The following is an 18,722-nucleotide window of genomic DNA, read 5'->3' as shown; positions in this document are numbered from 1 at the left end:
CAAGTTATATTCAGCACCTTAAAAATAACAGAAAGACAGACTAGTGAAATAGCACCGTTAGCAGTGAGGCACAATGACGGTGGGAGCTTTTTGAGTAAAGTGGGTTCCAATGCCTGCTCCACACATGGCCTGTTACTGAATGAAATGGCTTAAGCTGCTTCACTGGGAACCACCACTCCTGTCTGGCACAATGGAAACACGACTTGTAAATATTGTTAGTGAACACACACACACACACAAGCATACGCACGCACGCACGCACGCACGCACGCACGCACGCACGCACGCACGCACACACACACACACAGACAGACAGACACACACACAGACACAGACAGACAGAGAGAGTGCTGGTCCTGTGGTAAGAAGAGTCATCCACACTCCAGGAAAGCGTGTCAGCACTGGAACTATACTTTGCAAAGAGATGGAAATTATCTTTTTAAGGCAATCTTAAAGGGGACATATTATGCCCATTTTACCACAGTTTATATGGTTCATTGGGGTCTTAATGAAATGTCTGAAACATTTTTTAGTCAAAATACCACAAGGATCATTTAAAACAGAACCCTTTTTACCCTGTCTCAAACAGCCCTCCTCAGATTGACCTGTTTAGAGAGATCTGTACGTAACGTCCCAGCCTCAGAAGACACAAGGGCGAAATGGATTGAATTCATATTTGAAGGCAATGTACCGGAAAGAATTGGCAAAAGTCTGTTGGTGTGCGCCGCAGGAAGCCCCAGGTTTCTCCCGGAGCTACGCCTGTCTGAGGGTCGCTTTTCCATCACTCAGAGCCGGTGAGACGATGGAGCTCCCCGAGACGGCTGTCGCCCCGGCCGACGGACCTCCGGAGCTAATGCTAATGCTCCCCGGGGAGAGACGATGTTGACGAGCCGGGCCGTCTCTCCCCGGAGCCGGTGAGATGATGGTGGGGGGCGGTCCAAGGCCATGTAGCGAGACTCCCTACATGGGCATGGTTCGACAATGACGTACTTTTCGGTCGTAATCCCATTGCACGCACTCAAGCGTTTCGTTTCTGACATAGAGGAACCATAACAAATTGCGGAAGTTGTTTTTTTCCAGAGTTTTGGGGACATGCCAGCTACCCATATTAACGTGTAGAAGCACTACAAAAGTGGAATTTTCATAATATGTCCCCTTTAACCAACTCTCCCTCACATGTTTCTGTTCCAGTCGGCCAGACAACCCTCACATTAAGCACCTATAAGGATTCCACCAGCATTTTCACCAAGGTGTAGTCTGGCACCTTATTTACTCACATAATAGTCACATGCAAACCTCCATGTAAAAAGCATAAAATGTATCTTTAGAACTACATTTACAAGCTATGACTGTGCAGACAGAACAAGCAGAGAAAACAGAATGAAGGAAGAAAAGTGAGGAAAGAAAGAAGGTCTGTATAGACAAAGGGCTTGTGTTGGGACAGTATTTTCCCCCAGACCTTTCTGTGTAACAAAATCTTCTGACAGGTAAAAACAGACCATGTTTTCCCTCAATACTTGCGCATGTCACTGCAGACAGTCAAATTTCTCTCCTTTCAATTATAGGCGAGGGAACTTGAGAAGGGACATAAGAAACAGCGGTAGCAACAATGGTAGCAGTAGCAGCAACAACGATAGCAGCAGTGATGTAGTAAGTTAACACACACACACACACCCACACACACACACACAGAGAGATGATGACAGAACATAAGAGATATGTGCTGTTCTTGTCTGCTGCATTAATATACTCTCTTTAGTCTCTACTAATCATATATCAAGATAATGTCAGTATTAAATTCAAATGATATCTGAAGTAATATAAAAAGTGTGATTTTTGTATAACACCAATAATACAAACAAAGGAGAAATCTGGTGATATTTTAGGCTTTTGTAATGGTCAGCATATCCGTTAAAAACACAACAAACATCAAAACCAATCAACAAGTGTCTCATCCCCTTTTTTTCACTGGCCTCCACTGTTGTTTGAAGAACTATTTAAAACACATCAGTGACAGTCCTGCACTTGGTAACACCATTGATTACCATAAATAGACACCCAAATAGGCCTATTCACTAGTCTAAATTACAACATGTGTAAGCTGCCTCTGAAAAAAGTCTTCTTAAAACTGCAGATGGGCTTATGTGGAGCTAAAACCCAGTTTTGGTGAGCCCCTAAAATGTGTTCTTGACTTTAAAAACAGCTCCAGTTTCCTTGGGCCTTCCACCATCTATCAAAGTCTTCATTTTCAGAAGGGGTTTGCTCAATCAATGACATGAAAGAAGTTGGTTGTATTTGTGGGAATCAGATTGGTAACCCATCTGTTTTAGTGAATGGATAACAACTTAATAACATTAAAGTCTGCAGTAAGAATCAATGGTCCTGAGGTTGATAGCCACAGCCAGCATACAGAAGTTGTTCAGTTTGTACATTGCTCAGTTCACATTGTTTTCACTGTGCAGCTTTAATGGAGCCTGTGGGAGGACTGCGTGCCCTTTGTTTGAGTGTTATCCCTGAGGTCACTTCCACCCTATGTTAATAACCATAGTGCATCTGTGATTTTTTTAAAGAGACACTCAACTGAATTCTAATTAATAGCTTAATTAATAATAATGGTTAACAAGGACAGTGCTGCACGCACACACGTCTCGCACACAGAGAGAAGACAGCAAAAGCACACTGACAAACAAGGTCTCCACTCCGGTCTACTTTAAAGGGCTTCGTCATCATTTTCACACACCTTTTCTGCACATGGATAAATATAGATATTTTGTTATCGAGTTCAGCTGTTTAAGGTTAGGTTGATATCCAACCAGCTGGCTGGATTAACCACTTGATGGTATGGGTCTCACCAAGCAGCTCTCATCATTCTAATAGTTTACTCTGGCTTTGGAAAGCCATCATCAAATCCTGTAACAAACCACAAGAGGATTTAGAGATGTTTTGTCCAGCCAGCAGCTGGTTACACAGCAGATTCCATCCCCATGAGGCTGAAGTTTACTAAGACATGAAGCAGTACAAGGTTATTCTCTTACTAAGTCTTGCTGTGCCTGTGGTGTCAGCCGACAGTGGCTGGGTACAAGCATTTCTTGTGGTTTTCAAAGGAAGGATTTAAGCTTATAATACTTGTTGTTGGTTTTAGTTGTTTGCTCCTTTGGAGCTTAAGTTCAGTCAGTCCATCCATGTAAAGGACAAAAATAAACCCCAGGAAAACAAAAATAAAACTAAACAAAACATCAGAATAATTATCATCACATACCATCTTCTCTTTAACAGCAAAAGGATAGTGCAACTTTTCTTGCTCGTCATAGAAATGTCATAATGAGTAATTTCCACCCTTTGTTTTGTTTCCTCATGAACCTTGGCACTAAGATTTGGGTTTGTGAGGCTCAGGTTTTGTTGTGTTCTCTTCATGTCCTTAATTCTCACCTCAGTTCTCGCTTTGTGCACAGGTCCGGAAAAAAAGGAACGAAAAGAATCAAAATAAAAAATAGAAAACAAAAATGAAAATCATAATATTCAGTTCCCAAAGATTGATCCATCACCGAGGGGACAAATAAAGCAAATGGTTTCAATATATGCTAGCAGTATATCTCTTTCTTATATGTTTTTTTCTTAAGAAAGTCTTCACGCAGTGCATATATCCTGAATCAAGTCTTTGTTCCTCACATTCCTTGTTTAGTTTTAGCTAAGGTTAATATTTGTTTGTGCATGAGTGTGTGGAAGGAGGACATCAGAGAGACAGAGAGCAAGAACACTTATTGATCATCAGGGGTGAAGTGGAGAGACATTTCTCAGTCTGGGGTTGGTGGCCAAGCCTGCTTTGCTAGCCTTTTAGTCACACCAGGTCCTCCGGCTGGCCATCCTTGGCCTTTGTAGGTACTAATGTGCTTTCTGATTGGCTCTGCTGCGGGATTGTCCTGGTCCCTGCACCCCCTACCCTCGGGTTATTGATGAGCTGGTGTGGAAAGAATGCAGAGCCGGGGTAGTGGCACATCACCTCACTGTATGCCGGTGGGGGGCCCTCCAAGCATCCGTGGTTGCTTGAGTTGGCTGCGCTGAAGCCCATATTACTGCTGGGCGGCCTCGGACCACCACCTCCCATGCCTATCCCTCCTACCACAATGCCACCCAGACTCCCACCTCCTCCCATGTCGATCAAGTCACTGTGGAAGATGGTCCTGTTGGGTGGCGCCCTCACTGACTCGCGGTTGAGCTCCATCTGCTGCTCAGAGTCGCGGAGCTGCAGGGTGCAGGGCCCTTGATATGGCGGGGGCTCCTCGCCATCCGACAGCGATATGGTGGGCGGAAGGTCAATCTGGTGCTGCAAGTAGGGATAGGTGGTCTGAGAGAGGCTGAAGCGGTCACGCTGCATAAAGGAGGGAGCAATGAAGCGATCCCTGGCCTGGGGAGTGTATAATACCTGGGAAAGTGAGAGAAAGAACAATGCAGAAAGGATGAAGAAGAAAGGTAAAAGGAGGAGGGAGGAGAGAGATGAGAAAAATGAAAAAAACAGTTTTGAGTTTATAAAGCAACCTGTTAAACCTTTTTTTTTATATCCATAGATAGAACTGTATGTCACTGAACACAATCACTACACAAAAATGCTGTTAAATTAGGTTTTGCCTGTGTAAAACAATGAATTTAATGTAAACACTCCCAACATTTAAACATTTTAAAAAGCCAAATCTTGATACAGAGGTTTTAGCTAATTATAAACCCATTATCAAACCTGCCCTTCATTTCCAAAATCCTTGAAAAAGCTGTTGCTAACCAGCTGTTTGATTACTTAGATAGTAATGGTTTGTTGGAAGACTTCAGTCAGGATTTAGTATCCATCGCAGCACAGACACAGCACTGTTACTAATAACCTTTTCATAGCCTCAGATAATGGACTTGTCCCTATACTCATCCTGTAGGATGTTATGCCTCATTTATCACCATAGATCAAATGATTATTTTAAAGAGACTGGAACAACATGTGGAGATTAAAGGAACGGCACTAGACTGTTGAAAATCATAGTTATCAGATAGATTTCAATTTTTTAATGTTAACAATGACTCCTCCATGCATATACAAGTTAGTAAGGGAGTTCCATAAGATTCTGTTCTTGGACCGATACTCTTCACCCCTATATATTCTCCATTTAGGCAACATCATCATAAAGAACCACATACACTTCCATTCTTATGCAGATGACACCCAGCTGTACATATCTATGAAGCCTCAAGCTGGTAAACAGTGCTGCAGCAGGACTGCTGACAGTAACTAAAAGTAGGGATCATATTTACTGCTGTCTTAGCTTCTCTGCATTGGCTCCCTGTAAAATTCAGAATAGAATTCAAGATCCTGATCCTCACACATAAAGACCTTAACAATCAAGCCCCTTCATATATCAAATAGCTCATAATACCGTATTTTCCAAATAGATCCCTTCACTCCCAAAACACAGGCTCCCTTGTGGTTCCTAGGGTCTGTAAGAGTAGAATGGGAGGAAGAGCCTTCTCCTGTGGAACCAGCTCCCAATCTGGGTTCGGAAGCAGACACCATCTCTGTATTTAAGGTCAAACTTAAAAAATGTTCCTTTTTGATAAAGCCTATAGTTAGGGCTGGATCAGGTGATACCTGAACCATCCCTTAGTTATGCTGCTGTAGGTGTGACTGCTGGGGGAACTCCCATCATGCACTGAGCACTTCTCCCCTCTCCGTCTCTCTGCCCCCACATTTATTTATTTTACTACATGTCATGAAAATGCCTACATTCTGCTCCTGTGGTTTCACTAAGTGTCCGTAACCTATATGTCCTCTGTGTCCTCTTCTGAAGCTGCGTTCATGTTTGCACGCACATACCGCAGGCACACACGAGCTCTCGCCCAAGGGAACGTGCTGGGTTTGCGCTAGCATTGCTACTTCCTCTAACATCGCTACTTCTGCTAGCATCACTACTTGCCATTTAGACTACAGACATGGTGTCAATCAGTGGTCCCCAACCCCCGGGCCATGGGTCATTTGGTACCGGGCCGCACAGAAAGAATAAACATCTTAAATGTTTTCTGTTTTACTTATTATCCGGTCATTTTTCATTGTTCTGGATCAAGTCACGGTAGAATACCCTGAGATCGCCACAACAGCACTAATAACTCTGTTGCCATTTCCGACATCATATCTGTAGTGACATCAGTGGAATTTTTTTTAATTACAAATTAATTTTTTATTTTAAATAAAATAAAAAATCTCTCCAAAGCACACAGAAGGGCAGCGTGTGCGTAATGGAGCTTTGGTATCCCTCTGTCTCCGTCTTGCTGGTATTAACAATTCGTTAATTTCGTTGAATTAAAAAAAAATCTACCGATGTCCCCAGAGGCCGTACCAGAGGGCCTCCGTAGTGAGGCTCCGTAGCCACATCTTAAATGCAGTCCGTGAAAATATTGTTTGACATCCAACATGTAGCTCAAAAAAGGTTGGGGACAACTGGTGTAAATGACCCTGTTTTCAGTCGCATTTTAATGTCAGGGCTTACAGACACTTGGATGACACCACAGTAGCAGTATGGAGGCAATTTATTTTGTTTTTTTTTACAGTTACTTCAATTGTATTTGAATTTGCTGCAAAGCCGTTTACCGCTGGACTAAAACACTTCACTTAAAATTCCATCAGCATAGTGGTGAGTAGATAATGAGTGAGTTTCCCGCAAGAGAGAGTAAATAATAGAATAAAAAAAAACTAAAGCGTTTTCTGGACATTGGAGCCTGTAAACCTTTTCAAGTAGTGCCCCTAATTAAAATGATGAACAAAAATGAGCATAATAGGCCTTTCAAGACATTACAGTTTACTTACAGTGAATGAATAAATAAAATATTCAAACACACTGTTTTTGTGGAAATGTGTTCTTTGAACTCTGTATTCCACTTTTTCCCGGCGTGTCTCTGCCCACTGGTAATAGTAACCTCCTCCATCTGGCATGGACACCATCAAACTAACAGTCACAGTGAGTGTACTGGCATTTGTTTGTGGTTATGTATTCACAAGTCTTGCCAAATTGTGATTTTGTTTTTGGATTGAATTGCCAGCTATACCCAGTGCAACATAGAAGCTCTAATTTCTGGATGATCAAATATTAACACTGCTCCCCAAGAGTTTTCCTGTCAGCGCTGAGTGATTCTACAAATAGTGAGCACTAAGAAAAACAAACTGACAAAACAAAGAAGACCTGAGAAGAGACAGATATATTTTAATAAAGAGCATCTACACTACAAAAAAAGAGATCACTGATTGGATTCAGCTCTTCTCCCTTTGTTTCATTAATATTATTTGCAATCTTCATAGCCTATACTTTCAACAATGCCGTTGTATGTCAAACAAAGTTTAATGTGCTACATGAAGAAAGTTATCATTTAAACAAACGACTTACAAAAGCTGTACAATGTTTAATATTTAAATGTATTTAATTCAATTCAATTTTATTTGTATAGCGCCAAATCATAAAATACATTATTTCAAAGCACTTAACATTTTAAGGTCTTAAAAATTATACGTAGTAATTGTTTTGTTACAATTAATAGAACAGTGAGGCCTCTGAAACCAAATCAGATTCAGCAGGAAGTAACATAAATTACCCTTGGCAGAACAGAAAATCCTACATGTTGAAGCCCGAGAGGAAACAGAAAAGGCACATGTGAAGGAAAGGGGTAATAGTAACACTTGAAACGTCATCAACCCCTTACCTACTGCTACATTCGTCATTACTGAGATTAAACAAATGACTCCACTTATCAGGCTGCTTGTCATGTCAGCCCTCCTTAACACCTAATAACATGTCTCTAAATACAGCTGTCATTGTGCTGTATATATCTGAATCTAAGTACAGTCTTGAGAGCAACAGTTCAGGGCTCTCAGAGTCACCATGGTTGTAAATATCAAACATATCTATAGCCCTGCTGGGATGGCTATTCTCTATGATTAAGAGGGTTTTGTAGATGTCAGGGTGATGGTGGTCTTACCTCGGAGGCACCTTGTTGCGATCGAGTTGCTGAAGGCCACAGACACCCCTCCTAAACATTAAGACGAAACAAGGACAAAGGCTAAGGTTTTAAAGTTTCCCAAGTGGTTTGAATATGTTTATGCACCTGTCTGAAGAAGATGTGTGAGCTTCAGGGGTTAAGTAAGTGCATCTTTATTTTCTAATGTTGACAAAGTCATCTTTTTGAACAGTCTACTTTTTATTTGACAATATATTAAAATCAACATTAACTATAGATTTCTTACATGTTATGTCTGGTATGATTTTTGAGTGTGACCCATTAAGCTGATGCTACAATCTGTCTCTCTTACCAAAAAGGGGGGGAAGAAGAAAAAATAACAACTTAATTAGAACACAAATGATGAAACAGCCACTGTAACGGCCCCCCCGCTTCTCCATACAAACTTCTGAGTCTCTTGACTGATGTACACGGCTCTTTATTTTTGTATCTGGCCTGCCGTAGTAGCACCGTAAAACTGTAATGACAGTTTACAAGTAACAAAGATTTTAATCATTAAAACCAAACACTAACGTTTAAAATACAATGAACAAACAAATCGCCACGTGAGACACATCCGACTCGTTAACGTGACATAGCGACTCCCTTCCGCACCACCCGCAGCAAAGTAAATTGGACCAGCTTCCTTACCTCGTTCCGCTTGGCGAGGGGTGTTAAGCTATTGTAGTTTGGATGGTTCTGAGGTCCGAGAAGTGCCGCAAGGCTGGCGTCCGGTTTGGTTTCCGCTCCTGATCTGCGCCGGGCTGTACGGCCGGTATTTTATTGCACTGGGGCGGAACGGAACGAGGGATCTGGTGTGTCGATTAAAACCGTCCGCTCCTTTGCTGCAGGTATTAATGCGAGGGGAGTCGCTACGTGTAAAGACAATAAAATAAAACTGAAAATACCCCAAAGCCTAGCTGCACATAACGACAAAATAAACCGAACCCAAAATAGCAGAATAAACAGTATGCATAAACTGGCTGGTTGTGCTGACAGTTACAGCCACACTTAAGACGCCTAGTGGATTCAAACGAAAATCCTGTCAATTTTGGGAATGAGGACAAACAGCTCCCTAAATATTGGGCAAAATAAAGAGTACAACAAAGAAATACAAGGATGAAATAGTAGCAGTCTTTTTTCATCTACATTAGGGCTGGCACCATATTAGGAAAACATGCAATAACGTTGTTGAATGTTGAAATGACGATACTCCTTGCGATAAATAAACAAATGCTAAAAATTGCTGCTATTATAGACCTCATACAGTGAGTAGCTAATGCAGACACTGAAAAAAATGTAATGCATTATGAATATGTTTTTATTGAAAAAATTTCACCTGGCTACGGACGCACGGACAGCTCCACAGCCCGAGGGAGAGTATTTTCATTCATGTTTGGACCATAGAAAAGTTGTACAGTTTTACCAGTTCTGTCAGTAATTAACTGAGCTATTAGAGGCTGCTTTAGTCTGATACATTTTTACAAGTTGGCACACAACAGAGAGTGACTAAAAAGATTAAAAAGAGGAGATGTGGGGTAATTAGCTGAATTTCAGGGGGTGCAATCTTGCAGTGTGTGTATGTGCAAGTTGGTAAGTATTATGTAATATGTGTGTTGCCATGCCAGGTTGCAGTGGTGCTGCTGTATAGACAACACTGAAGTGAATTAAAGATCAAGGTCTGACAGAGCTTGGCTATGACCAGTGCAAGCAATGTAAAATGTAAGTCTGGAACCCTGGCCAGAGCAGATAAATACAACCTGATACAAACATTTATTTTCTGTCTCGTTCACTTTCTCACACACACGCACGCACGCACACGCAGAAAGACAGACTGACCTGCTGAAGGGTATGGTTCTGCCTGTGGGACTGGCTCTGCCTTGTAATTAAAGACCAGGTGGAAAGCTTGTAGTGGTTGAGCAGGCAGATGATCACCACAACCATCACTGTCATCACCAGGATAATGATGACGATCTGAACAAACTCCAGCTCAGCTGCAGAGAAAAGGAGGGAGGGGTGGTGGTTAGAACTTGAAAAGTCTTTCCCCGCAGGTCATGTCTTGTCTTGTATGTCTGTGTTACAGCTTTTTCACAGGGAGATATTAGTTTTCTGTTGCATGATAGAAGGGTCATCAACCTCAGAGAGGGAGCCAGAAAAACCACCTCCAGAGAAAAAAACGGAGGATCTACAGAGTTCAGTACATGTCTGAGAGCAGCTCAAGAGAGGTCATTCCAAAATAAAATAATCCACATTAAAAAACCTGACCTTGTGTAATTTATCGGGGCTATTTAAATAGTATTTGGTATAATAAAATCGAAAGTAGTGCTACTACTAAAGGAATAAAATGTATCTGTATATTATTCTATATTGATTAAGCCAACAATCTATAAACATTTTTTTTATATAAAATTATTATTGAAAACAACAAGGTTTTCCCCTAATGCAATTTTATGCACTTATATGATTTGCTTGAGTAAAACCACATCAACGTCATCAGTGACACTTGTGCTTTTCCATGACCAGTCAAAATATCTCTGGGGGAAAACGCTTTTTTTCAAAAGAATTCTACAGTTCCATGATAACAATACTCATGACAACCCTGTGATATTACTAAAAGCTCCAGAGCAGCTACTAAATTTTACTAGTTTTCTAAGTAGGAAATCATGTTTTAGTTTTTAAACAGAATGTTTAAGGAGTTGCAGACTCATTGATTGAGCAGCACTCTGTCTATTGTAGTATGTAGTAAGTATTCACCAGCAGGGGGCAGCACAGGACAGACTCCAGTCAGTCTGTCACATACTGAGTGAATGCCTGGTTTTATTTGTAAAGTGTGTAGGGCATGACGGTTTCTTTGTGGAAACTCTGAATAACTGTGTTGTTTTGTCCTGTGATACTCACACTTGCACACACTCATCAGAGCTGATCTGGCAAAACCTCCCTCCCTCTCTTGTTCATTATTTTATCCTTTCATGTACAAATGTCACTTCATGTCGACGATTTTTCAGAGTTAACCTACATTAACACACTATTTACATTTCAATAAATTCTGTTTACATTTCCACAAATTGGGTGCTTACTGAATGCTATAATTCACTTTCAAATGTGATTATCAATTGAAAGGACAACCAACTGTTACAGTACAGCGTGAATAACAGACACAAGAGATGATGTAAACTACTAACAGAGCCACTAAAACCTGTTCCTAAACATGTATGAAAATACCCTGGTTACTGCCACAACCTGGTGGTGGCGCTGCTGCCGGGCTGCGCACCTTGTCCCGGCTGTGGAGCTGTCCGTCATCTCCGCGTCCGTAGCCAGGGACTTTTTATATTTATTTATCACAAGTCATATCGTCATCCCAATATCAAACAACTTTATCGCATGTTTTCGTAATATCGTGCAGCCCTAATGCAATGGATTCATTGCTGAGAACATCGCCACATACCAAACACTGTGGCCTGGGCTCATCCTGCTTCCCACTCCTACTGAATCCAAATTTGAGGTAACCAGCGTCATATCTCCTTACTGGTTTGCGCTGTTACCTGCTAGCAGGGGCTGTGGAGACTTCACTGGCGCTGCTAACGTAGCTACTAGCACTTGCACTCGGTTTACTAGAAGAAAAGGAGCCAAGATTGTATTTTTTTTTTAACCGTCCATTTGTTTTTACAATAATATTATAATGTGCGTATCACTTTTGGTACGCGTACCATAGTTTGAGAATCAGTGTCTTAGCGGATTGCCTCTTTGACTCTTCTGGAGTCATGATACCTCTGCAATATTCACAAGATATTCTCAGAGGTTACAACATCCACATGAATGCTTTCTCTTAACAGGCTTCAAAACTATTCAGTGTACAGGTCTAGTTTCTCAGTGAATTCTGTGAGACTCCAAGACACAGTGTACAGACTCTTGCACTGGCTAAAGAACAGATTGCGTCCAAGCACCAGTCTGATGTTATCATAACAGTAATCCACTTGTCAAAACAAGTCTGGCATCTGCAGTGCCATTATTCCCTCAGCAAGCTGAATCATTTGCACTGTAAGTCACATGTTCCGTCACTCTTTTCTGCTGTGATGAGGAGAGGCCATCAAGTTCATTTAAATCATTTGAATGTGTTCAGAGAGGTTACAACAGTGACAACTCTTTCAAACAATGAGACAAAAAACACCTATTCACTGAAAATAGTAAAAGAACAACATTAAATTTGTTAAACTAGGTTAGTCTTTTAAGGTCAAATTAGCATAAAGTTGTCGACAGCAGTGTTGACAGAGAAGTTGACTGCTTTTCATTTTATTGGACGAGTAAAAGTTGTTTTGAGTGACTTGTAAATGCTTTAGTACCATTTCAGGCGTTTCCTCTAAAACAGAGGTCTTCAACAGGGGGTCAGCGACCACTTGGGCGTGCGTGGAGGTACTGCAGGGGGTCGTGAAATCTTTCGTTGATTAGACAATTTTATATTTTTTTAATTTGTAATTTATGGTCCAACCAATTGTTTTTCCACAAATTTAAATGTCATTAAACACACATTAATATGAATCCAACATATTGTAGCGAACGGATAAATGGACGCAGAAGACGTTATGTTTCAGTCAGCAATGCACACACTGCAGCTCCTGTACCTTGCACACGTTTAAAATAAAAACTTGAATTTATTAATCTTTGTTTTATTTGAATAGCTTAGTATTGAATGCACAATAACAGGGTAGCTATGTTTATACATGGCACTAGGTCCAGTTTAATATAAAACACAATTTTATACAATGTATATAGTAGGGGGTCCCTGCTACATCCCTCCATCAGTTTCGGGGTCCTTGGCCTGAAAAACGTTGAAGACCCCTGCTCTAAATAACTGGACAACACTTTCATGTAGGGCTGCTCGATTATGGAAAAAATCATAATCACGATTATTTTGGACAAAAACAAAATCCCGATTATTCAAACGATTATTAATATGTGCCCTTATTTTTTTAAATGACTAACCGGAAGTACCAGTCACTTCCGGTTCCGGTAAACACCGATTACGGCTGCGTGTCTTATTCCTCCGTGAAACCATGCAGGATATCGGTGCCCGGTTCCATACAACAAAAAGGGTAGAATCGCGAGCTGACCCGCGCGGGTCCGGTGTGAACAGCCGGGCGGCTGCACGCTGTAGAGCGGACGCTGCGCACCGCGCGGCCGCTACACTGTGTGCTGCTGCTCGTCGGATTCGAAGAGTCGATCAGACGGGGCTGCCCTCCCTCTGCCATTTTCACTCGCGCTGTTTTTTAAATACCTCCGGTCACCAAACACACAACTCGCCTCCTTCACTTCACAGCTACTTGAGAGCGAGTGCCAGTCAGCGGGGCCGCGTTGAATGCTTTAGGGGAGGGACCGAATTGCGCATGCGCGTCTCTTTAGAAAAAAATGCCAAATAATCGTTTCAATTCGATTATAGTAGTTTGGAGATCGTTTGACCCAATAATCGTAATCACGATTATATTTCGATGAATTGAGCAGCCCTACTTTCATGCTTTGCCCATCGTCTGCACATTGCTATGTGTAAGTTTAATTTACCATTAAAAAGCTTGTAATGTATTTTTATGAGAAATGTCTGTTACTTTTCTCAAATGTCAAGTAAGAACCAATCACAATCTATTATAACTCCCACTTATAACCCCGAAGAGACTGAGAGAGAGGGTGTGTGTATGTACGTGCGTGAGAAAGAGAGACTAAAAGCCGGCGCTGCTGCCTGCAAGCTGCATCACAGATAAAACGTTCAGTATTTTTTCCTATATCGTCAGAAATTTCCTTTAAATATCTTGATATAATTTTAATCTACATCGCCCACCCCTACCGTCTGCCTCTTTATTCTGGCTTAGCAATACTTTTTCACCAGGACCAAATTCATTCCTACTGGCAACAAGAAATGGGGAAATCTAGCTTCTGTGACTTATGACGGTGTATCGGCTTAAAATGTTTGGCTGTCTTCCGCAGATCTAAACAGGGATTCAGATATTTAGGGATCATACTCACTCCCCAGGTATGAGTATGCTATACCAGGCAAATTATAAACAAATATTTGGGACATTTCTAAATGAATTGGCAAGATGGGATGTGCTACCATTATCCCTTCTGGGTAGAGTAGAAGCTGTTAAAATGAATCTACTTCCCAGAATTTTGTTTTTGTTTCAGTCTCTCCCAATCGGGATCCCAACATCAGCCTCAATATGCTGGACAAGCTCATATCTAAATTCATATGGCAAAATAAGAGACCAAGAGTGAGACTTGAAACGCTCACTCTTGGGAAGGACAGGGGTAGACTCAGCCTCCCTAATTTAAAATACTATTTCTGGGCAGCACAACTAACAGCAGTGGTAGCTTGGATTAACAATGACTTAGAATCGGGATGGGTGAACATAGAGCTAAGCTCAGTGCCAACAATACCTTCATCCAGGTTAGTGTTTCTAAACAAGCAGTCGCAGAAGAAATTTGAAGTAAAAAATGTATGGGTAAAACACACCTTGAAAGTATGGTCGGCAGTCCAGAAGAAAATTAGAGGATCAGTTGCCCTCTCAAGGGCTATGCAAAATAATGGAAACCCAGATTTCTCCCCCTAAACAACAGATATCACTTTTCAGAGGTGGGCAGGCAGAAACCTGAGGGTTATTGACCAGTTGCTGTGTGACACCGGTATACAGCCATACTCCTATCTACAAGACAAATTCCTTTTACCCTAAAGTGATATGTTCCGGTATTTTCAGATAAAAAATTACATTACAAACCATACAGATTGGAATATAATCAAAAATGCTCCAACGAACATGGAAATTTACTTTATTAATATAACTAAACATCACTTACCCAGTAAAAAGCATGTTTCCCATATATACAGAAATCTGTTACTGGATACATCAGACAACACTTTTTATATTAAAAACAAATGGGAGCTGGAGTTAAATATTATAATTGAGGATGGGGAGTGGGAAACAATGTGCATTGGATGTCATAAAGGTATCAATAGTAACATGTGGAAGGAGTTTGATTGGAAGATGAAGACTAGGTTCTTTAAGACGCCCTCCGTGGTCTCTAAATTTGCAGATAATCCAGCGGCAATATACTGCTGGAGACGATGTGGAATGGTTGGCGACCACTCACACATATTTTGGGATTGCCCAATGATGCTTCCTCTCTGGAAGGGGATAAAGAGCGAGATAGATAAAGTTTTGGGAATTAATATACTATTCACCCCAAGTCAGTTTCTTTTTGATCTAACTCCTGAAGGGATGTACACAAGAGACCAAGAGCACTTGTTACATATACTCTTGATGGCTGCTAGGAAAATGGTGACAATAAAATGGTTGAATCCACAGCCACCTACAGTGGCACAGTGGAAACAGAAGCTAAGGGAGGTGTATGGAATAGAGGCTTTAACTGCTCAATTACAATTAAGGTCTGATGTTTTTGTGAGGAGGTGGCTACCTATTGCAGGATACGTCTCTAACTGAGGGGAATCCTGTGGTACGATGGAATGTCTTAACTGTCCACTTATTTCTTTATTTCTTTCTTCACTAATCAGTCTGTCGTATATAATTTGTGATGTTATCAAGGAATGTTTGTGTTTCTCTTCAATAAAGTTCTAAAAAAAAAAAAAAAAATGTTTGGCTGTGAAATGAAAATCAGGCTAATGGTTAACTACAGAGACCACACACACACCAGGGCATCTAAAAGCCAACACACCTAACAGCTGAGCTTACATGACCTTAGATTCTTCTCAGAGAAAAAAACAAGGCCATGGCTTGCTTAGCTTGCAAAAAGGAGCATTATTTGTCCATATGTTGTTTGTATTGGTCAGGTTTCAAAATAAATGTATGATGACAGCAGAGCCTGAGTTTTGAGGGAACGGCTCCAAAGCTGCTTGCAAATTCAGAGTAGTAGAACAGGGGTGTCCCAACTCCGGCCCGCGGGCCAAATGCGGCCCACCATCCATTTTTAATTGGCCCGCATCAAAAAATTTAAAAAAAACCTAACAATTTAGTAGCATTTAAATGACACTTTTACTTTATTGATTCTTGTTGTTCTGGGTTTGTACCCCTCGGGGGTTGAATGCACTTCTTGTAAGTCGCTTTGGATAAAAGCGTCAGCTAATGAAATGAAATGTAATGTAATGGACTATGGCCCACTGTGTTGCACTACTCAGTTTACCCAACTCACCCCTGACCTACCAGCTGGCCCTCAGAATGCTGTCAAGCCCCCACGCCCTGAGCAAAGCGATTAAGGCGCCCCGCTCCAAGGCAGGGGGGCGTGGCGACGTGAGTGGCCCAGACCTTTGTATTATTTTTCTGTATGTGACCCTTGGGATAAAAAGTTTGGACACCCCTGTAGTAGAACATCTCCCACCAGCAAAGGAAATGCCTTTTTTCTCAGACTAAAGAGACTACGCAGCTTCAGCTATTATGAATCCTATCTTGAAAGCAAGCTGCACACACCCCCAGAGCTAAACAGCTGTTTCTGGGATCAATACAACAGTCAGCCTGATCAAATGCTACTCTGGGACATGATATGACAACAGAAAACAGGACACGACTTAAGAATCTTCATTGAAATGGCCAAAATGTTATTGTCCCTATAATAACTAAGCGCAAACTCAGGTGAGTGAGGTGTTTTTATTTTTATTTTACGTAAACATGCTGGGTCCTTAACATGTCGGTTTCTTTTTTAGTTGTACATCCATAAACCACAAACCTGAATTATTATACATTTTTAAAGAAATATGAGAGATAGAAACATTTTAATCAACAAATAATTATTTTCTCCTTCTTGTTCATATTCCTCATGTTGCCCAGAGAGCTCATGCCCAGCAAGAGACCTGCTGAGTTCACTGCCTTCTGCCCACCACACGGCAAACACACGCACACACAAAGAGAGACAGGGAGAGAGAGAGAGAGAGAAAGAGTCCTCTTTTGACATACATAGACACACACTGCCCTGTCTGCTGCCACTGCCGTTGCTATGGTAACTCTTGGGCCTTGTGATCAACGAGGCCTGTAGCTTCTGTGGCACCATGACAGCAACCTGGTTGGTTGGTTGGCACACACACACAAACACATAGAGCAAGATAGGAAACAAGGAGGGAGAGGAAGTGAATAATGAGCAGTCATACACACACACTCACACACACACACAATGAAACAGAGCAAGATAGAAGAAGACACGGAGGGAGAGCAAGTGAATGGTGTGTGTGCACACACACGAACACACAAAAATATACTACGTTCCTTGGGTGACGTGTGCTGCCTGGAAGCAACAGTGTCACCCACACTTAACCACAGTATGAGTGTGTGTGAATGTTTATGACACAGCATACAGTAGGTATCGGTTGATAGGAGTCAGGGCACCAAGACAGCTAACAATTACAGACCTGTGCTTGACGACATTTAAGAAAGGCTTTTTTTATTGCCAAATATATGAACTGTTTAAACTAGATTATAAATAAAAATGAATACAAAACACACACACTCTGACTCGTGACTCTGACTTCGGTGCCTGAGCCAATTGAAGACTGAGGGTGGCTTTTCCATCACTCAGAGACCCCCGTGTCTCCGCGACTGGGGCTGTCGCAGGCAGGCTTCGACCCGCCTTCATCCACCCAAAATGCAGACGCTTTTGTAAACCTTTCTCGGCGTGGTCTTCGTTCCTCCCGCCCCCCAGCCTTTCCAAGCCGACCCGGAGTAGGCAGTGGAGCCCCACCACGGAGGTAATGCGCCCGGCGGGGGCCAGCCAGCGCCGGGGAGAGGTCTCGCGAGGAGATCCTCCCACACCTGCACGGGAGCCCTGACGCACGCGGGCAGCGCGGAGACAAGAGTTTTTCCACCAGCAGCCGCGGGAGGCGCCTCTTCCTGGAAGGAAGGAGTGGAAGTGTGAGGAGGCGGGAGGAGTGGAGACCTCAGTCTTCAATTGGCTCAGGCACCGAAATGAAGCACCGAAATCTGCGTTGCATTTCGGTCTGGGTAGGTACCGGTTGTATTGGAACCGGTTCTCGGTACCCAACCCTAGTGAGCACATGTGATGTGGCGGTATATCAGTGATGTTCTGGGGAGGCAAACCTCCATGTCATAGCCAATGGTACCATGACTGCTGTAAGGTACAGGGATCAAATCCTCAGAGCGATTGTAAGACCTTATGCGTGTGCAGTGGGCCCTGAGTCAATGACCCAAAAACCCACCTACATGCATTAGTCTGTGCTTTAAGTTTGGCATGGACGTCACCATTAATCCAGGGCTTCTGGTTTGGGAATGTCCGTGCAGTAACCCTTTGTACGACGTCCTCGATGCATTTGCTGATGTAGCAGATAACCGCGTGTTGATGTTGTTGCTCTGGAACACACACCACTCGGTAGTGCTGAAGCAGTCCTTTAGAGCCAAGTCTGATTGGTCGACCCACCGCTCTGTCACATTTGAGTTTTTGCCTATGAGAAGGCAGTAGCAGAACTGAGACGTGAATTGATTTGCTGAATGGGGGGTGATGGAGGGCCCTGTATGCATCCCGGAAGGGAGTACAAAAATGGTCCAATGTGTTCTCACCATGCGTAGGACAGCTGATGTGTTTAAGGATATCACGGCAGGACTTTCCTCAGCTTCGCCTTTGTAAAATCACCAGCCACAATAAACGGAGCGTCCAGCCGTGAGGTCTCTGTCCTGTCGATAAACGCATGCAGCTCGACCAGG

At 42.2% G+C, this 18,722-nt stretch overlaps 1 protein-coding gene across 2 annotated transcripts in view; it reads right to left on the bottom strand.

The window, feature by feature from the left end:
• Nucleotides 1-1,861: 1,861 nt before the first annotated feature.
• LOC133013571 (low-density lipoprotein receptor class A domain-containing protein 4-like) overlaps nt 1,862-18,722 on the bottom strand; it is a 50,409-nt gene continuing 33,548 nt past the window's right edge. For both annotated transcript variants that reach the window (XM_061080551.1, XM_061080552.1), the window contains 3 exons: nt 9,859-10,013; nt 8,002-8,052; nt 1,862-4,423 (listed from right to left, as the gene is read on the bottom strand). In XM_061080551.1, coding sequence (XP_060936534.1) covers nt 3,839-4,423; nt 8,002-8,052; nt 9,859-10,013 — 791 coding nt within the window. In that variant the 3' untranslated portion in view covers nt 1,862-3,838. The remainder of the gene's footprint in view (nt 4,424-8,001; nt 8,053-9,858; nt 10,014-18,722) is intronic.

The sequence above is a fragment of the Limanda limanda genome, chromosome 11 (assembly GCF_963576545.1).
Source record: "Limanda limanda chromosome 11, fLimLim1.1, whole genome shotgun sequence".
Taxonomy (NCBI): Eukaryota; Metazoa; Chordata; class Actinopteri; order Pleuronectiformes; family Pleuronectidae; genus Limanda; species Limanda limanda.
The sequence above is the reverse complement of the archived record's forward strand: the minus strand, read 5'-3'. Positions and strand labels throughout refer to the sequence as shown.